Source organism: Podarcis tiliguerta (assembly GCF_965153285.1).
Source record: "Podarcis tiliguerta genome assembly, chromosome: 3".
In the NCBI taxonomy this organism is placed as follows: Eukaryota; Metazoa; Chordata; class Lepidosauria; order Squamata; family Lacertidae; genus Podarcis; species Podarcis tiliguerta.
Genome location: NC_139536.1, coordinates 76,989,166 through 77,006,463, shown reverse-complemented (window position 1 = coordinate 77,006,463; position 17,298 = coordinate 76,989,166). Strand labels below are relative to the sequence as shown.

General features: G+C 42.0%; 1 protein-coding gene across 3 annotated transcripts in view; it reads right to left on the bottom strand.

The window, feature by feature from the left end:
- MDN1 (midasin AAA ATPase 1) overlaps positions 1-17,298 on the bottom strand; it is an 89,187-nt gene that overhangs the window by 39,337 nt on the left and 32,552 nt on the right. For all 3 annotated transcript variants that reach the window (XR_014509530.1, XM_083433393.1, XM_083433392.1), the window contains exons 39-59: positions 17,115-17,222; positions 16,276-16,464; positions 14,965-15,054; positions 14,595-14,855; positions 14,107-14,377; positions 13,168-13,327; positions 12,407-12,523; positions 11,179-11,381; positions 10,785-10,930; positions 10,324-10,526; positions 9,143-9,363; positions 8,217-8,330; positions 7,678-7,807; positions 6,686-6,795; positions 6,440-6,573; positions 5,447-5,607; positions 4,874-4,994; positions 3,787-3,997; positions 3,303-3,525; positions 2,761-2,887; positions 1,113-1,280 (exon numbers count right to left, since the gene is read on the bottom strand). Coding sequence is in view for 2 of the 3 variants with exons in the window: in XM_083433393.1 (XP_083289519.1) it covers positions 1,113-1,280; positions 2,761-2,887; positions 3,303-3,525; positions 3,787-3,997; positions 4,874-4,994; positions 5,447-5,607; positions 6,440-6,573; positions 6,686-6,795; positions 7,678-7,807; positions 8,217-8,330; positions 9,143-9,363; positions 10,324-10,526; positions 10,785-10,930; positions 11,179-11,381; positions 12,407-12,523; positions 13,168-13,327; positions 14,107-14,377; positions 14,595-14,855; positions 14,965-15,054; positions 16,276-16,464; positions 17,115-17,222 (3,468 nt within the window). In the remaining variant the exon portion in view is untranslated. The remainder of the gene's footprint in view (positions 1-1,112; positions 1,281-2,760; positions 2,888-3,302; positions 3,526-3,786; positions 3,998-4,873; positions 4,995-5,446; positions 5,608-6,439; positions 6,574-6,685; positions 6,796-7,677; positions 7,808-8,216; positions 8,331-9,142; positions 9,364-10,323; positions 10,527-10,784; positions 10,931-11,178; positions 11,382-12,406; positions 12,524-13,167; positions 13,328-14,106; positions 14,378-14,594; positions 14,856-14,964; positions 15,055-16,275; positions 16,465-17,114; positions 17,223-17,298) is intronic.

The window sequence follows — 17,298 nt, the reverse complement described above, 5'->3', positions numbered from 1 at the left end:
CGTGCATAAGCACTAAACTAATCCCTACCTTCAGCAATAAGATAATCCCAAAATCTGTAATTTTGCTAAATATATTTCCTAATTAAGTTTATTTAAAAGACACTTCCCCAACTTCTAATGCAGGGTTGTGCTATTTGTCTACCTGTCCTCTACAGTGGGAGAAAAACCTGTCACCCCACCCCCGGCATTCTGATAATCAAAATATTTGATAGGGAGGGGTGAATCTATCCTCATCTCAACTGTGTTCCTTTATCTCCTGCACTGTCTCCAGTCAATGATTCAACAAAAGTAAATGCAAACAAAAGTGAACATACTGACAGGAACTTTGCTAACTTTGCACAAGTCATTCAAATATGAAAAGTCCAGCTGGATTTTTGGACAGGGCATAGAAAATGGGTTTAGTTTTTTGTTCAAGTTGTCAGGCTCCTTTTCAAGCTTTGTTTAAAAAGCAAATCCAAGTTCCCCTGAATTTAGCATCAGTTCTATGGAAGAATTATCCAGACTGCAACTTGTCACAAACATCTGCTGCTTAACAGGCAGCTCAAAAGCACTTTAGGAGAATTAACGCTTTATTTTATATTAATGCTGTATTTTAAACCTGCATAAGCTATAAACAGCAGAGCCTTCCTTGGGATCAGTTCTAGTAGCTAATTCACACTCCAAGCAATGGTAGTGAATACTTGCAATCCTCTGAATGAATAGTGAACCCATTCTCTGTGTGACATCAAAGTGGCACCATTCCTTCACAAGAAGGAACTATTAGAAAGTTTGTAGGAAACTCGATATCTGCAGAAGTACACTCCACCCCCCCCCCAAAAAAAAAGATCTCCAGAAAAAATTGTAACCGGGAAAACTGAGTGAAGACTGAGCATGCTCAGTGGACAGAGAGGACTCACAATTAGGAGAGGAAAAAATTATATGAGGTGACGGAATGGAGTAACCTAAAAGAAAGCATGGCTGGCTGGAATTGTGAACAGGAGCACTTGGCAGTGCATCGTTTTGTTGAAGGTCCTACACTATTCCGTAAAATAGTTTATCGTACAATAAGTTCCTGCCCTGACAGTAGAGTCTCACCTTAACCCTAAAAAAAATGCAAGTTTCCTCACACAAACCTGAACAGAACAGTCCATGAGAGATTTTGGCATCTTCTTCTCTTCCACAGACAGCGGCTGCCAGGTCAACCAGCGCTCTGGATTTGTAGTAACGACACTGCTCCAAAACGCTACTAAAGCAGCATTCACCAGTTCTGACCACACGAGAGAAATTTCTTCTGCAGAGACCTAAAAGTGCAGGACAAAAATGCAGAAGACTTAAAAGAAGCTCTCAATGTTTGCCTCTGCTTTTTTAGTGTTCTAATGGAAGTGTGCACAAGTTTTACTTTTCAGGGACCAACCACATCAGCTAGAATTTTCCTTAGCTTTCTTATTAAGGACAGGAAGCATTTCCTGCATCAGATATGAAAGTAAGGTTCTCCCTTGGTCCTAAGAGAGAACTTAAGACAGAAAACACCACCACCAACCACATTGTTCAACTAGTTATAGCTAAGGACCTACTGCAGCATTCTCTGGACAAGCAATAAATGGGAGGGAATAGAGGAAACTGAGCCAGATGCACTGGGAATAGTACACCCAAAGTGATGCAGCCTACATAGGAGCAAACAGATAGCATGGGGGGGAAGGGAGAAAGAGTGCCATAAGAACTTATAGCAGTACAAAGAGTTTAACAATGAATCAAGCAGAAGGAAAGAACTTTCCCACTCCCAAAACTTTGCAAGCAACCACAAGATGCTAGCTGATTCCTGAAGATTGTTTCCAGGACATTGGACAACTGAAACCAGAGATGCTCACCAGGTAGCAAGGTTAAGGAGACAAAGTAAGGAGGACAAGAGAGGAGAAATGTTGGCTCCTTAATCCACAGCGGATGCTTTTTAGAGCCATTTTACCTACTTTCAATTTTCCCGTTGTTTAGTTCTCGCTAAACACACAGTTTATCCAAAAATAAATATGGGACGTCAATCAAGGACTTCTGTCTAAATGCCAGGAAGTTTGTCATCTCCTGCCCCCCCCCCATGCAACTGCTCCTTTTATTAAGTAACAGTTAAATTTATGTCGATTTGATTTTTTAATTCTTTACATAAATTACTCAAAATATGAATGACAAAAAAGAAAATAATGATGATAATAATAAAGTTAAAAGGACCCCTGATCATTAGGTCCAGTCATGGCTGACTCTGGGGTTGCGGCGCTCATCTCGCTTTATTGGCCGAGGGAGCCGGCATACAGCTTCCGGCTCATGTGGCCAGCATGACTAAGCCGCTTCTGGCAAACCAGAGCAACACACGGAAACGCCGTTTACCTTCCCGCTGGAGCAGTACCTATTTATCTACTTGCACTTTGACGTGCTTTCGAACTGCTAGGTTGGCAGGAGCAGGGACCGAGCAATGGGAGCTCACCCCGTCGCGGGGATTCGAACCACCAACTTTCTGATCAGCAAGTCCTAGGCTCTGTGGTTTAACCCACAGCGCCACCCGCGTCCCTGATGATAATAATAATAGAGATAAAAAGTACCCAGGTGTTTGACACTGATAATGAGAATGTGCAGAGCACTATAATACAGCCCCTTTTGATATCATATTACATTTTCCCTTGTTTTGTATGCTGCGGGTCTCTGTCCTGGATTGGAGAATACAGTGCCATGTGAATAAAGAAAAGAAAACTGAAAAGGGAAGGGGAGTTTTCTGAACTTAAAATTTGTTCCTACCTTTTGAGAGTCTAACAAGTAATAAAGGCCTTGAAGCTGTTGTGAGGTAGATGGTGTAAACTTAAGGCAGAAAGCAATAAATTGCCTTATTTCTGAACATAGGCTTGATTGTTGACTGCTACCATTCCTGAGAAAAGAAAAGGCATGGCTACTGATTGATAGTTTGTATACACACCAAGGTACAAAAATAATGAAAGGGGAAAGACGCGACACGTCAATTAGAAATTAAAGGAAAGTCCCACATTCAAAATCATCCTGGTCCTATCAGAAATATTCATAATGTCTCATAATCCTTTTGAGACATAAATTCTGAAATTCTCCCCAATTCAAAGTTACTTGCATTTCTGTCAGTAGAACTGAGGTTTAAAAACATCTTGAGACATTCTAGCTCAGAGTGCGTGTTCATGAATTTGTTACCTGACAGAGCCATGCAAACCACAAGATTAAAAGACTACAAAAGCTTAAGGAAGGCAAAGACTGGAAAATCGACCTTACATGAATCCCAGAAACCTTTTGCTCCGTCACAGAAAACTTGCCCTCACCTTTGCAAGGAAGCCTCGGCTATACAATCAGTGGTTAGCTTGTACTGCCAAAGCACAGCTAGATACTCCATTGCAGGCCACAGTTGCACCTTATTGCAGAGCTGAGTTATCAAACTAGAATCCACCTGTTTGCCTTCAGCAGGCTTTTCTTTGAGAGGCTCAAGCAAGACACCTCCTTCCCTCAGCTTTGACTGCTGGAGATTCACCAGAGCCCATAACTCATCTGAAAGAAATAAAGAATAGAAATAGCCTGCAACTAAAATCTTGTACCAAAATAGATTTAAGGCAAAAACAAACTCACTCAACAGCACAAAATATAACAGGGGGGAAAATACAAACCTGGAAATATGAATTTTATCTGAATTTGTTTGCAGGAAACACGGAAGCTTACTATATGAACATGAAAATACATATTTGAAGCAACCTGTAGTACAAACATTATGAGGTGTTCTTCGCTCCACCTGACCGCAAATAAATCATTTACCTGAAATGACATCCTTCAAATTATTGGCTCTGAGAACGAGGCCTTGAGCCTGGAGCAATGCAGTCTTGATTTTCCACTCTGTGGCGGCCATTTTCAGAATACAGACCTCCTTCTGCCATTCGCCATCTCCAATAGCGGGCCTCAGCTCCTGGACATTAAGTGCTTTGGAAATTTTCCGCAACTGAACAGACGCATCCACTACTCCTACATCCTGAATAAGTTGAATAAAAATAAAAATGGCAACTCCTAAATCAATAGATTGAACACTATTTTGTTTTGTTTTACTAAAACACATGATAAGACCACTTATGCTGACCTCTTCTGTAAAGACTGAAGGGGTGCATATAATTTATATGCATGCAAGCAGCAGTCAACCGTTTAGCCAATTGTGCCAAAGTCCAAAGCATGAGAATGCCCCACAGTAAGGGTGCACACTTTGGTATGTATGCAGTACTCTGTCTAAGAGAGTGGGTACTTTTGCCTCCAGTTAGCAGAAGCAGTGCTGCAGGACAGGACAGGCAGGATCAACGGTTTGCTTCATTTCCTAAGCCAGGCCCCATTGGTCTCACAGCTTCTGCAGAAGCATGCTACTAAAAAATCTGCTGCCTGAGCATTTGTATAGCTGTGCAAGTATATTCAAAAGCGATATCCTGTACTAGGAACTGCTATCTAGGAACACAGAAAACAAGTCAGCTGATTGGTCCATCTACCCAAGTACTGTGTGCACTGAATGGCAGTAAGCTCTCTGGGTTTTCAGGCAGGAATGTGAAGATTGAAACCCAGCCATATGGGTGGGGTATAAATAATAAATGATGATGATGATACTTAATTATAGCTCTCGCTGTAGGGTGTTTAGTAAGTCTGATCTAACTTTTCTTGAGAGTATTTATATTTCTAAATCCATACGCTCACTTGATCACCTTCTTAAATATCTATAAGCAGTTCTGTAACTCTGAGACACGAGTTCCTTAAATAATTCTAGATGGGTAGGGTAGCAGTGTAATACAACAGTTTTTCTAAAACGTATTACCAAAGAGAAACCTCCATAGAAGTCAACAGTATTCAGTTACATATAAATACATTGCACCTTGAATGGAAGAGGTCTTCCCCAAAACTTCTGCAGCTTCTTAACACTAGCAGAAACACCAGCAGGATTGGCTAGGCAAGCCTGGATTTGTTGTGAGGCAGACTGAATATCCTTGGGCAGCCTTAAAATAAGAGAAGGAATAATTGTTTATACAGAAAACTGAGAAAAGTTAAGACTGGTCATCAAACCATGAATGCAGCCTGGATATACAGCAACCTATGAAACCTCATTCCCCCAGTCCAGAGCTTTGCAAACTGTGTGCCACGACACATTAGTGTGTCAGCTGCAGTGTGTAGGTGTGTCACGCAAACACTCCCTGCACTCCTCCTAGGGCTGGAAAGGGGTTAGTTTAACCTCAGGTTTGCCAATAAAACTGAATTATAGATGGTACATAGCCATCTTGACATAATTACCTACAGAGAGCACTAAGAATACCTCTGCGCAGGGACTTTATACCTGCTAATCCCAGCCATTCCAACATATATAGGAAACATAATAAAACCTTAAAAAGCTTCCCTATAGAAGGCTGCCTTCAGATTTAATGCATTGGTGTACAAGCTAAAGACAACATACTTCTGCTGCTCGTATGTGCTCAGCAACTTAGTTGTCCTGCTGATTAAATGTTTCACAACCCAGTGCCAGTGAAGAGACAGGAGCGCCAGGCCAGAGGAATCCACAGCAACCATGTCCGATATCGTCCAAAACCTGTCACGCCACAATAAGCAGTGCAGTATCTAGAGGCAAGCCAGAAAAAAAAATGAGTCTTCCATTCCATGATGCACACAGTAATGCTTTTTCAGGTGGAGAACACTGTTCTTTTATCATTAGGAAATGACATGTCTTAAGTCTAAAAGGGCCTTGTTTGTGCAGAAAGACACCTTCATTCCTTAGACTTTATGTCTGAGACGGAAAATGCAAGTCTAGGATAACACAAGCTGCTAGGCAAAAGTTGCACCTTCCAATCTTTGGTGTCTCAGGAGGGAAACCTCTTGCACTTCACTCACTGAGCTATGAACCTGAAGTAGACTCCCTGTGGTCCTTGTTCAGAGAACCTTTTAAGGCAGCTTCCCTGACCCATCCAGGCTGTGCTCCAGAAAACAGTATCTTTCTGGAAACAGATTTCTCTGATCTAACATCCTAAATTAGACCAGAAAAACAGAAACCTGGAGCACTGCAGTTCTTGCAATTTAGCTTATCCTTTGGCATGAAGATGATTAGCTTTCCATTTCTGCAATTATTTATGGATCCTTCGCTTCGTTCTGGCATGTACGTATCTTTACAGGGGCACACTATTTCCCTACAGTTCAAACTAGGCAAAACATTTATCTGTTTTAGATGAGCTCTTATTCCTAAGTCAGAGGAATCTCTTGAATGTGACTAACCACTTTGCCCGATCCTCCAAGCAACTGGAAAAGACAGGTGGATTTCATGTCCTTTTTCCAGGTTTCCACTTTCAAGTAAAATGGTATGACAAAAACATCAGAGACCGTAACACAGGGAAAGCAAGTGGACAGCTCCTAAAGTCCAAGCAATGGGTGACCCCAGACATTTGTATGGTCTACTTACTTCATACATTTTTTCATCAGACAGAGACTCTTGAGTAGACTTCACCCAGTTCAGCACGAAGGCATCCCAAAGTTCAAAAAAGCCTGCGAGGTTCACCACAATAGCATGCGGCAGTGAGCTGTGGCTGCCGGGATCTTCATTTCAAGAATAAAATTGAACCAAAAGACAATGCAGAAAATTAAACCAAAAGAAAATGCAGAACAGTGATTCGTTTAAGTAATTTTTAAATGGAAACACAATAGATACCTTTATGGAACTCCAGTGACATCCTCAAAGCACTAGTTCTTGGCTTTTTGGTATTAATCAGGCTCCTTTCAACGTAGCTCTTTTTCTCACGGTCCAGAAACAGTATTGCCCTGTAATTACAACACAACAAACCCACACAGATATCATTGTTATTATGTCAAGAGTATATCAAAATCCTGTTAAGAGAAAGCTAACAGCCCACAAATTGAATCATGTTGGGACTATTTAACATGTACATAATGCAGAGAAAGCATTAGACACTACAAAATACTAAATGTGAAATGGATCCTGAATAGAGAATTTATAATCTGCATTAGACGAGCAAAACAGGAGGAAAGAATTCTGACTACGGCAGTGGGTAATGGCAGAAGATGCATGAATATTCTGAATGATTTATGTAAAAATGAGTTTCCTTGTGAAATAAAGGTTCTGATTTAACTGTACTCTTAGATTTTGGATTATCAGTGAGAATAAGGTTACCCGACTTTTTCTAGATTGTACATTACACCAGCCTTCATCAACCTGGTGCCCTTGGGATGTTTTGGACTACAACTCCTATCAGTCCCAGCACAGCATAGCTATGGCTGATGGGAACTGTAGTCCAAAACTTCTTAAGGGCACCAGGTTAGCGAAAGCTGCCTTACAACTTGCCTTCCAAAAGAAAACATAGCCAGGGATTGATTGGTTGGTTTTTTTTAGCAGTTTGGGGAGGGGGATTGGAATCTGTGACAATTATAGACTATCGGCCAACTTAACAAGGGAAAGACATTATTATAGAATGTGGAAATGACAAACTAACTTTTCTAATCAAAATAACAGAAAGAAGGTGGATACCAATTGGTCCTCCACATGTTGCTGGAACTACGACACCCATTATGCCTGGCCATCGGCCATGATGGCTGGAGCATATGGGGAGAGTTGGGAGACCAAAAACACCTGAAGGGCCACAGGGTTTCCCCATCCTGGATATAGCACACGTGTGATGAACTCACCGATTTGAAAGTGATTTCAGCAGGATAAGCAGCTGATCCGAGTGTTCTTCTGCTTCAAAATCCACTGAATTGCTAATGATATCCAAACACTGCATGTTCCATCTGGGATCCATAGGAATCACATGCTCATCTGTTTTGATAGATGAATAACAAGGAAAACTCACATTTGTTTTCATTATAAACATTTTCCAACTCCCTCAATCCAAGAAATAGAGCAAGCAATATGCATCGGCATGAACATGATGCAAGACATCTAACACATGTTTACTGTGTGAAGGAGAGATTTGTTTAAATGGGAACGAACGTGGGGCAGGTTCCAATATGCAATTTACTGCGTCTTATTTTACGCAGAGTAGCATTTTCTAAGCCCAATGAAAGGTGTTTTTTAAAAACAAAACAAAACACAGCCCACTCAGTTCTGTTGCAAGCTACGTTTCACTCCCCATAACCTCATCAATATCGCAAATCAATCTTCACTGTATCAAAAACGCAGGAAGAGAATACACACTCGCAGCCAAGAGAGAAAGAAGACATCTTACCGGTCATATTTGGTTGCAGCAACTTTATTACATTACTGATCGCACCTGAGAGGGGACTGAAGTAAAAATTATTCAGAGATGCCGCACCAGCTTCCAGCTGAGTATACACTGAATCTGTAGAAAGAAGACGACCTGTGAATTCATGCCTTTCTAAGCTTATTATTTTTATTTATATGCTGGTAAGAATTCTTACTCGCCCTTCATCGTCAGGGCAGGTTGCAGCAATAGCACAATGATGAAAACAGATAGAGCCATTACAATTATAAAACGAGTGAAACGAACAGAACAGTGTAATTTCAATTAAACATGGTGGGTCCCACAAATCAAAACACCTGGACTGCCAAAGGATTCCGCTGCGATCCAATCCCAAAGCCCCTTCCACCCCATGCATAAGGACCAAGAACTCCTGCGCATATATTGGGGGGGGGGGTACTTCCAATTAGCTGCAGCTCCTTACACATCAGGTGACGCGCTGAAAGTCCAGCAACCTGAATGAGTGGGGTATTCATGGGGCAGCTGTGAGAAGAAAGCCAACCCCTGCGGAGAATGCAGTCAATTAACCAAGATAAAGCTGAATTGGTATCAACATATGAAATCAGTTGTGAGCTAGGGAAACCCAGCCAGATGGGTATGGTTATTATTATCAGAGGCCAAGAAGAAGCTGCAGGCCACAGAGCCAAGAAATTCCAGTTTTGGGGTTGAGAGTCTAATCATTTTTTTTATTTTTTTATTTTTTGGGCCATGAGACACTATTTCCTTTCACTCACTTATTGCACACACTATTCTGGTGACGCTGTGCTTTTGACTTCCTCCATCTCTCTACATTTACTTACAAAACTCAAGCATAGGATCATGCTGCATGATTCTCTTCCACCACCACAAACATTCAGATTAGTCTTGCTTAAGCAGCAAGAGTCAACACTTACCAGGCACTTGTGGCAAATTCTTTTTTAACTGATTAAGCCACCCAACTCTCAACGTCCAGTCTTGATTCGTTGCTTTCTCTATGAATAACTTAACGGCTGCAGAAAGGACCTCCATGCCGTCTGCCCAAGAGGCAATAGCTTCCACTGCACCAAATTTGAGGCAATCTGGATTAGGAGAGTGCAGGATTTTCTCAAAGTCATGTATAGTGAGAGGCAGCGTCCTGAAACGAGAGGTCATTGTAAGAAGATCATACCTATGCAAAGAACAAACCATCTATACAATTTCCAAAGGCCTAGAGGAGATTTAACCTCTAAACGTGTTAGAAGTAACCATGGTGTGTTGCCTTAACTCTGAGTAAAATCCCAGCTGGACACTGGGACAATCCATGCTTTCAAACTACTGCCACGTCCAGAATTGACGCTTTACAGTATTCCATTTTTCCAACATGCACTATTTAAAAATGTGGTAACACCCACATTTTATGTGATCTTTCACCTGATGTAAGACATATCTGGAAATCTGTGGAACCTAATGGAAGTTCAATGCTCATTTCCATGTTAACTGCTTCCAGAAAAACAACAGCAACTGTGCACCACCCCATTAACCTGGAATATCTCAGTAGTTTTGAGCTGTCATTTCCCTGCCGTTTTCATGTGATGAAATCTAGGAGAGTAGGTAGTCCATCATACAGTTCCCCTCCCCCCAACATTTTCATGGGTGAACAATGGGGAAACTGAAGCATGTATGCATATAGAGGGGGGTGAAATGCCCAATGCCACCCGTCACGTCACGCCCACTGGTGAGAATGACTTTTAGCATGGCATGGTGGTATATCCATCAAAAAGCCACGGTTCCATAACGCAACAGGTAATGCAGTGTGAAAGGAATGTTAGAAACCAGTAGAGCAGGGCTAGCATTATAACCAAAATAGCAACACAATAAACCCCACATTTGAAAGCAGCTTAAGCTTCGCAGGTATAGGGAATGAGAGCTGCTTGCTACCTTGTAAACAAAGAGAGTGGAGGCAGGAAAACGGCCTTACTATCGTAGCCCAGTGCAGATGTAACTGCTAACGTTGCTTACTTATTTACATAGAGGGGCAGGCAAAAGGCTGCTCACCAATTAACCTGGAACAGTTCACTCTTATATTTCCAGAGGGATAGCAACACCTTGTGCTCACCTGCTGTTTCTCAGATTCAGCCTGTTCAGGCAGTAAGCCAGGACCTGGCCATCGTGATGAACCATAGAAAGCAGAGAGTCTTCAGCTGCAAACAAAGCACTGGATGCAGAATCTGGCCACAATCCTAAGGCAAGGAGGGAAGCACCCCTCGTTTCCTCTGAATCCAAGACTGAAACATGCTTCATTATCAAGTCCAGCATATGCTAGTATATCAGGAGAGACAAAGGGTTGCGATTAGGTTCTTCAACTGGGAAAAACAACAACAGTAGTCTTCTTTCTGTAACATTTTTCTCAGGCACGGAAAACAATTAAAATGTAGCAGTTAGTTTGAAAAGATAGATATATACATGGTCTCTAATTCTGGATTGCTCAGACTTTGAACTGTCTCTCACTGATTTTGCAAAAGTTGACTCTCTAGCACAAACACTTGATGAGCACATTTCCAACAGAGGAAGACTTACCTTTTGATTGTCTCCTGACTGTTGTGAACTGACGTAGATGTCCCAACACGCTTTATAGAAGCTCTTTGCTAAACCGAATCCTCGGCGCAACTGCTGCACGATCAGCGTTGCAGCATTAATCAAAGCAGATAGAGTGTAAGAGGAACCTGAGAAGGAAAAATTAACATTACAACCCACCAAGCACCTTTGTAGAATGCCTAGGAATTTAACCATTTTTTTGTTGCTTTCCCCCTTTTTCAAACCACCTACCTGAACTAACTTCCATATTATAAATCTGAAATCATAATCAAAATTTCCCAATTCATTCTCTCTCTCAGATGGTCTCTAACACAATCACTAAATAGAAGTTATTCTCTTTAGCGCTTGCCAAGTTTATTATGCATGCTTATCTCACCTGCTATGCTTTCCTTAGCTTCTGTATGCACAGCCACGAGCTCATCACATATGCTGCTTCCAAACAAGCCCATTCCATGAAGCAGCAGCTTCACATCGTGAAGATCCAATGAATCACTCTCTCCAGGAACGTAGATCTCAATTCCACGATTCCGCATGGCTCGGGATATTTCACCGTGTGATGGATCCATCGAAAGGAAAAGCCTTTTTAAGTTTCAATACACATACGAGAGTATGGTTATTTAAGTTACCCATCCAGTATGTAATCTTACACTGCTGCTCCTGGGGTGGAGCGAGCGAGGAAGAGGTCACACTACAGCCTTGCAATTAGGCACTTGCCTGCAATGTTTAGCGATCAAGGTTATCACCTTGATAAGAGCAATACCAACAGTACATTTCTAAGCTGAGTTTCTATTAGAGGGGTACTTGGTTTGTCTGGCTCTTCCCTATGCACAAAGTTTTTTTTAAAAATGCTTATTGCACCCCTGAACTGCCTCCTCTCCACCACCAGGGAGAAAAGGGAACTAACCACACTGTTCTACTGTCTTGGCTAGGTGAACACAGAGGCATGTTGTGGCTGCTACTTTCATGGCTTCCTCCTCTCCTTATCCTACTTAGAATCAAAGAATTGTAGAGTTGGAAGGGACCCTGAGGATCACTGATTCCAGCCCCCTGCGGTGAAGGAATATGCAACTATCCCTATACAGGGATCAAGCCTGCAACCTTGGCATTATCAACACCGCACTCTAACCAACCAACCTCCCCAACCTGCTTTATTAAACTTGCTGGAAACCCAAATAGCAAATGCTCTCTAGGCTTTATACAGAAAAGGAGGAAATGGTTTTTTAAAAAACACAAGAATCCAGTAACAATCCAAAGGCAATAATTAAGCAGAGAATGAAAACGTATGTGTGTGTGCGTGCCTGCATATACACATGCAGTTCAGAGAAGGTGGAGAGACTAGCATTCGTGCATCACACTGCTTTGCTGCCCAGCAAAGGAAGACAAATGACCTTGTTGGGGGGAAAAGGGGGGGGGGTGCTAAGAGAAAACTATCAAGCAATGCATCACTTTGTTGACCCAGCTGAGTGATGATCAAACCTACACTTATTTTCAAGGCCGCAGTAGTGATACCTTAAAGAGACGGTGTTCCCACCCCAATGCATACTGCAACTCTCAAAGCATAATCCAACAACACACTCCAATAAGCACAAAGAATGTCAGCGCACCTGAAATTTGGATGCGGTGTGATAGTGGGGGTTACACCATCGATCACTCCTCTTTCACTCATGGTGAGGACTCCTCCAGGTTCAAGCAGAGCATTCAAGCGGTCCAGCACAGAAGGACTACACACAAGAAGTAAAGGAACAATTAAGGACTAAAGGTGGCTCATTGATTTACTAACAACTGCGAGCATTCATTTGGCTTCATAATGGAAGGAGTATTCCTTCCCGCCCTGCTCAATCTGATCAGTTTTATAGCATCAGATATATGGAAGTAATGCAGAAATGTCATGGGATGGTGTCCAGTTCTGTCCCCTCTGCTCAACAAAGACTCTTTGCCCCAGTGGATGCTTCTGTGACTGGAAGGGAACGGAAAGCAATTTGTGCAATTTTTTGCAAACTTCTCCCTTTCTTCTGCATTGCCTCCTCCTTTTCCAAAGTGTTCCCTAACACTCTGGAGCAGGAATTCTTTTTTTGGGGGGACGGGTGTCACAGCAGGCTACAGAGAGAAGGGAGAAATAAGCAAAAATTGCCTTATGACTTCCCCCTTCTGTTCACGGAAGTGTCTGCTGGAGCAAAGGACCTCCTTGAGTAGATGGGAGATAACTGTATAATCCAGTTTCCTTTGAAACAGTAAATGATGATCTACTCCTTGAATTTCTCTCTTTGATCTGGTACGTGATTTGTAACAGAGATTCAATGATGTTTATCCAATGTGGTTTTCTGTATTTATGATAATTTCTTTCTAACAACACAGTTGCGCTTACCTGCAGAAGTTAACATTGTCCATCAAGAGCCATTCTCCGGACTGTAAAGCCTGAACCAACATCCCATCAACCCATTCAAATGTGCCGTGGTTGCTGCTGCTCATATACTGAATAACCTGCAGCTTGAAGTGCCGAAATTCTTCTACAAGTCTTGAAAACTCTAAAATCGGGGGGAGAGATACTTAGAATACTATTCAATGAACCAATAAGCCAGTACTCAAGATTCACACAGAGTGCTTTTCACAACTACATTTAGTCTAGTATCCTTCGCCAACTTAGACAAACGGTCCCTCTTTCTTTGTTCAGTTGTGATCATAAGATCTTTGCATTAGCTTCGACAACATGTGATGTCTAAACTAATGCATGTAGATCAACCAGGTTTTCATTAAAAAGGGAGAATGTCTTTAATATTCACAGAATGATAAACATAATAGACTATTGCTAGTTGGTGTGGGGGAGCGGAGCAACCATAACTGTGATGGAGGCTGGAAAAATCTTTAAGGAAGCAAATAATTATGCTTTGTACTTCCGCAGATTATGTAGCTTTAATAACTATGGACCTGGGTGGCTTGCTCACAAGTGCTCTATGTGCATTCACCACTGTACATGTAAAGTTCCTGCACACCTCGGCTGAATGCCAGTGGGTGCAGGAGAATAGAGAGGTGGTTGCACACATGTCTAGACCATGTGGCACCACAAATACTCATACTTTTCCTCTGGTCACATTTGTACACATTTATCTCAGTTGACAACTGCTCCATAAAGACACACCATCTCTCGCCATGAAAATGTCTTCCTTGTAACATCAGAGCAGTCTTTAAAATGCTTTGTGGTTTTTGCCTTCTCTGGTGGCCTGCAGCAACTGGAATTTGCACATGCTTAGCTGATGACATTTTAAAAAGGAAAAACGCTATCACTTCCTACTGCTTCTGTGCATACCTGGCTTTGAGTAGGAGCTGATCTTGTTGTTCAGCCGCTGGACCAGTGCAAGGACTCCCTCCAATTTGTTCACCAGTTCAACGGTTATGTTTTGATTCCCTTCCCCAAGGGACTTTGGCTTGAAATTTAGAACGAAACTGCTCCAGGCACGCAGCACAACTTCAGCATCTTCTGGACAGATAGCAGTGAGGAGGAGGCTGTCCCTTAGAAGTGTGCTTACAACGTTCTCCACCTTCTCCAGCAAGCTCTTCCAAGGCCTAATGATGTCAACCTATAGGACATTTATTACATTGGTCACTGCTTGAACCACCACTTCCCACTGGGTTCCTTCAGCACGGTTTTGGAAACCACTTAGAGATGTTTCTTTCTTGCTTTCAGTTAAGACATTTAAACTTTGCCCATTCATATACTCCTCAAATTTAAGTTAAGTGGTATCTTGTATGCACTTGACTTGTCCTTATTCCCAAATTTTAAAAATGCACACTTACTTGCTCAAATCCACCTAACAGCTCGGTTGTATCCATAGAACTGTTCATCGCCATGATCTTCAACTGATGACCTGTCAGATATGCTAGAAGCTGAATGAGGCTGGTCTTGCCAGCAGCCGCAGGGCCTACCAGTATCACCATCCAACTCATATGCACACATTTCATGATGGACTCCAAGGGCTGGAGTGAATGGTGAAGCAGGAATAAGTTTCTGCCAGGAGGAGGAGCATAGTTTGCGCGGGAGAGGATTGAGAAACCAACCTTCAGTAGAATTAAAAACAAAATAAGCAAGTGCATTAGTGTGCATGTATAGTGTGGAGCAGAAATTCAAGAAGATGCCCAAGTAGCAGCAACTTCTGTTCTCTCTCACCTGGACGTCATAAGGAGTGATGTGGAACTGTCTGGAACCCATATATGGTTCAGCATCCTGACCAAAAATGTCCCTGAATAGACACACTACCTAAAACAAACAAACAAAGAAAAAAAAGATCACATTTATAACAAATGCTGAAATCCTTATATTCTAATTCTGCAGCAACTCTCAAATCTGTATCAAATGAACGATTTCAAAAGAAACTGGGGAAACTCCAAATGGGTTGTTTGTTGAAGTCTGAAGTCACCTGCTTCAGGATACAGATCTGCCCAGCTTGTAATGCTCAGCTGCAACCTGAACTAAGCCTCAGCTTGAGAGAAGCTAGAATGCAAAACTAGACTGCTTACCTGCGGGGCCAGTGAGTTTTCAATTGCCCCTCAAAACCACATTTATTTTTCACGCCATTTTTTCTGAGCACTAATCATAAGCAAAACGAGAACAGCATTCTGCAAATCCACTAAAGGCTGATTGTGGTATCTGAGAGTTGCTGGCACAGGACACAGCAAGAAAGCTGTGGGATCATTTTGTCTGATCAAGCTCCCTAATGGCAATGAAATTACACTTAGGTAGGTTCCCTTTCCACACACTTGCTGTAAGCCCTCTTACCCAATGTACCAGGAGTTTAATCTATCTCTAACACATCCTTAGCACATGAATGGTGATAAAACTACATGAGGTCCCTTCAAATCCTGCACCTGCTTAACTGAAATGCTAATTCAAGGCCTTGGAGGAAAGTAGATAATCTTAAATAGAAGTCATTCAATGTTTCAAATAACGTGGGAAAGGGTACCCAAAAAAATTCAGTAAAATTTGTGTTTAAGATCCAAGAATGGTTTAACATATCCATTCACATTTTTCATTTTTCACATTTTTCATTTCACATTTTTAAAGCCCTAAATGGCCTCGGTCCAGTATACCTGAAGAAGCGTCTCCACCCCCATCGTTCTACCCGGACACTGAGGTCCAGCACCAAGGGCCTTCTGGCGGTTCCCTCACTGCGAGAAGCCAAGTTACAGGGAACCAAGCAGAGGGCCTTCTCGGTAGTGGCTTCCTCCCTGTGGAACGCCCTCCCACCAGATGTCAAAGAGAACAACAACTACCAGACTTTTAGAAGACATCTGAAGGCAGCCCTGTTTAGGGAAGCTTTTAATGTTTGATGTATCACAGTATTTTAATATTCTTTCGGAAGCCGCCCAGAGTGGCTGGGGAAACCCAGCCAGATGGGCGGGGTATAAATAATAAATTATTGTTGTTGTTGTTGTTGTTGTTGTTGTTGTTGTTGTTGTTGTTGTTATTCATGCTCCTTACCTTCTCCTTGTCCGTATTTGTTCTCATTCTTTCCCCGTATATCAAGAACACGTGTTGTCCTGGATCGTAACTGCCAGGCGACTGGTCAACAAGCATCAGCTGACACCAGCGGAAAAGGTCACGCAGATTAAACTCCCAAGGTCCACCTTTATGCCCCCACTTCTTCTCAACCATAACTTCTTGATCAATCTGAATATCGTACCAGTTCAAAAGATTAAAAACTCAGACGTGTTTCAGCTCATGGTAGATTATTAAAACGCCATCGCACAAGAAAGCATTCATTGCGCCAAGCATTCAACTTAATTTACTGCTCTTCTAAGCTACCACCACTCTTTACCGTCCATTCAAAATCTTTATGGAATGCTCTTGTTCCAGAATAACTGGGGAAACCTAAACACATACAACATGCAGTTGTCTTACCTTGGACACACATGTATGATTCTATGCCTACTTGCTAGGGGGAAAGCCTCAAAGAAACTCTTATGTGAACTCAGACTTAGTAAGCCTCAGCCACACAAACGGAACATGCCATAGGAAGAAAAAAAGGGAAGTTCTGTCTGACATTATTAGGCAACAAAAAATGAAATACAAACCCAGTCTGCAGTGGCTGTTATCTGTGGAGCCCAGCTAGTTTATATGCCACTGCAACTCCAGAGTTGAAAATGACTACACATGAAGTTTGTCTCAATACATGTTCGGATGAAAACTGTGACCAGCTTTTCACATAGTTGCAGCAGTCATTGGCTTAGACTTGTGGGGACAGTCACCAGAACCCTGAGGTCCCTCTCCTTAAGAAGACCATTCACATCATCAAGAGGAGGTTCAGGAATTATACTTACCATGTTGTTAAATTCAACCATTTTTGCAATAATCTTTTTGTCAATAGCAGGAAACAGGGTATTTCCAATGTACTCCATGTCTGCGGATGAGAGAGGGTCCACGAAAACCTACATCATCAATATAATTAAATGGGGTGGGAGGTGAGACTCAAGTATTATTTTTATGTAGACAAAGAAAAATGCA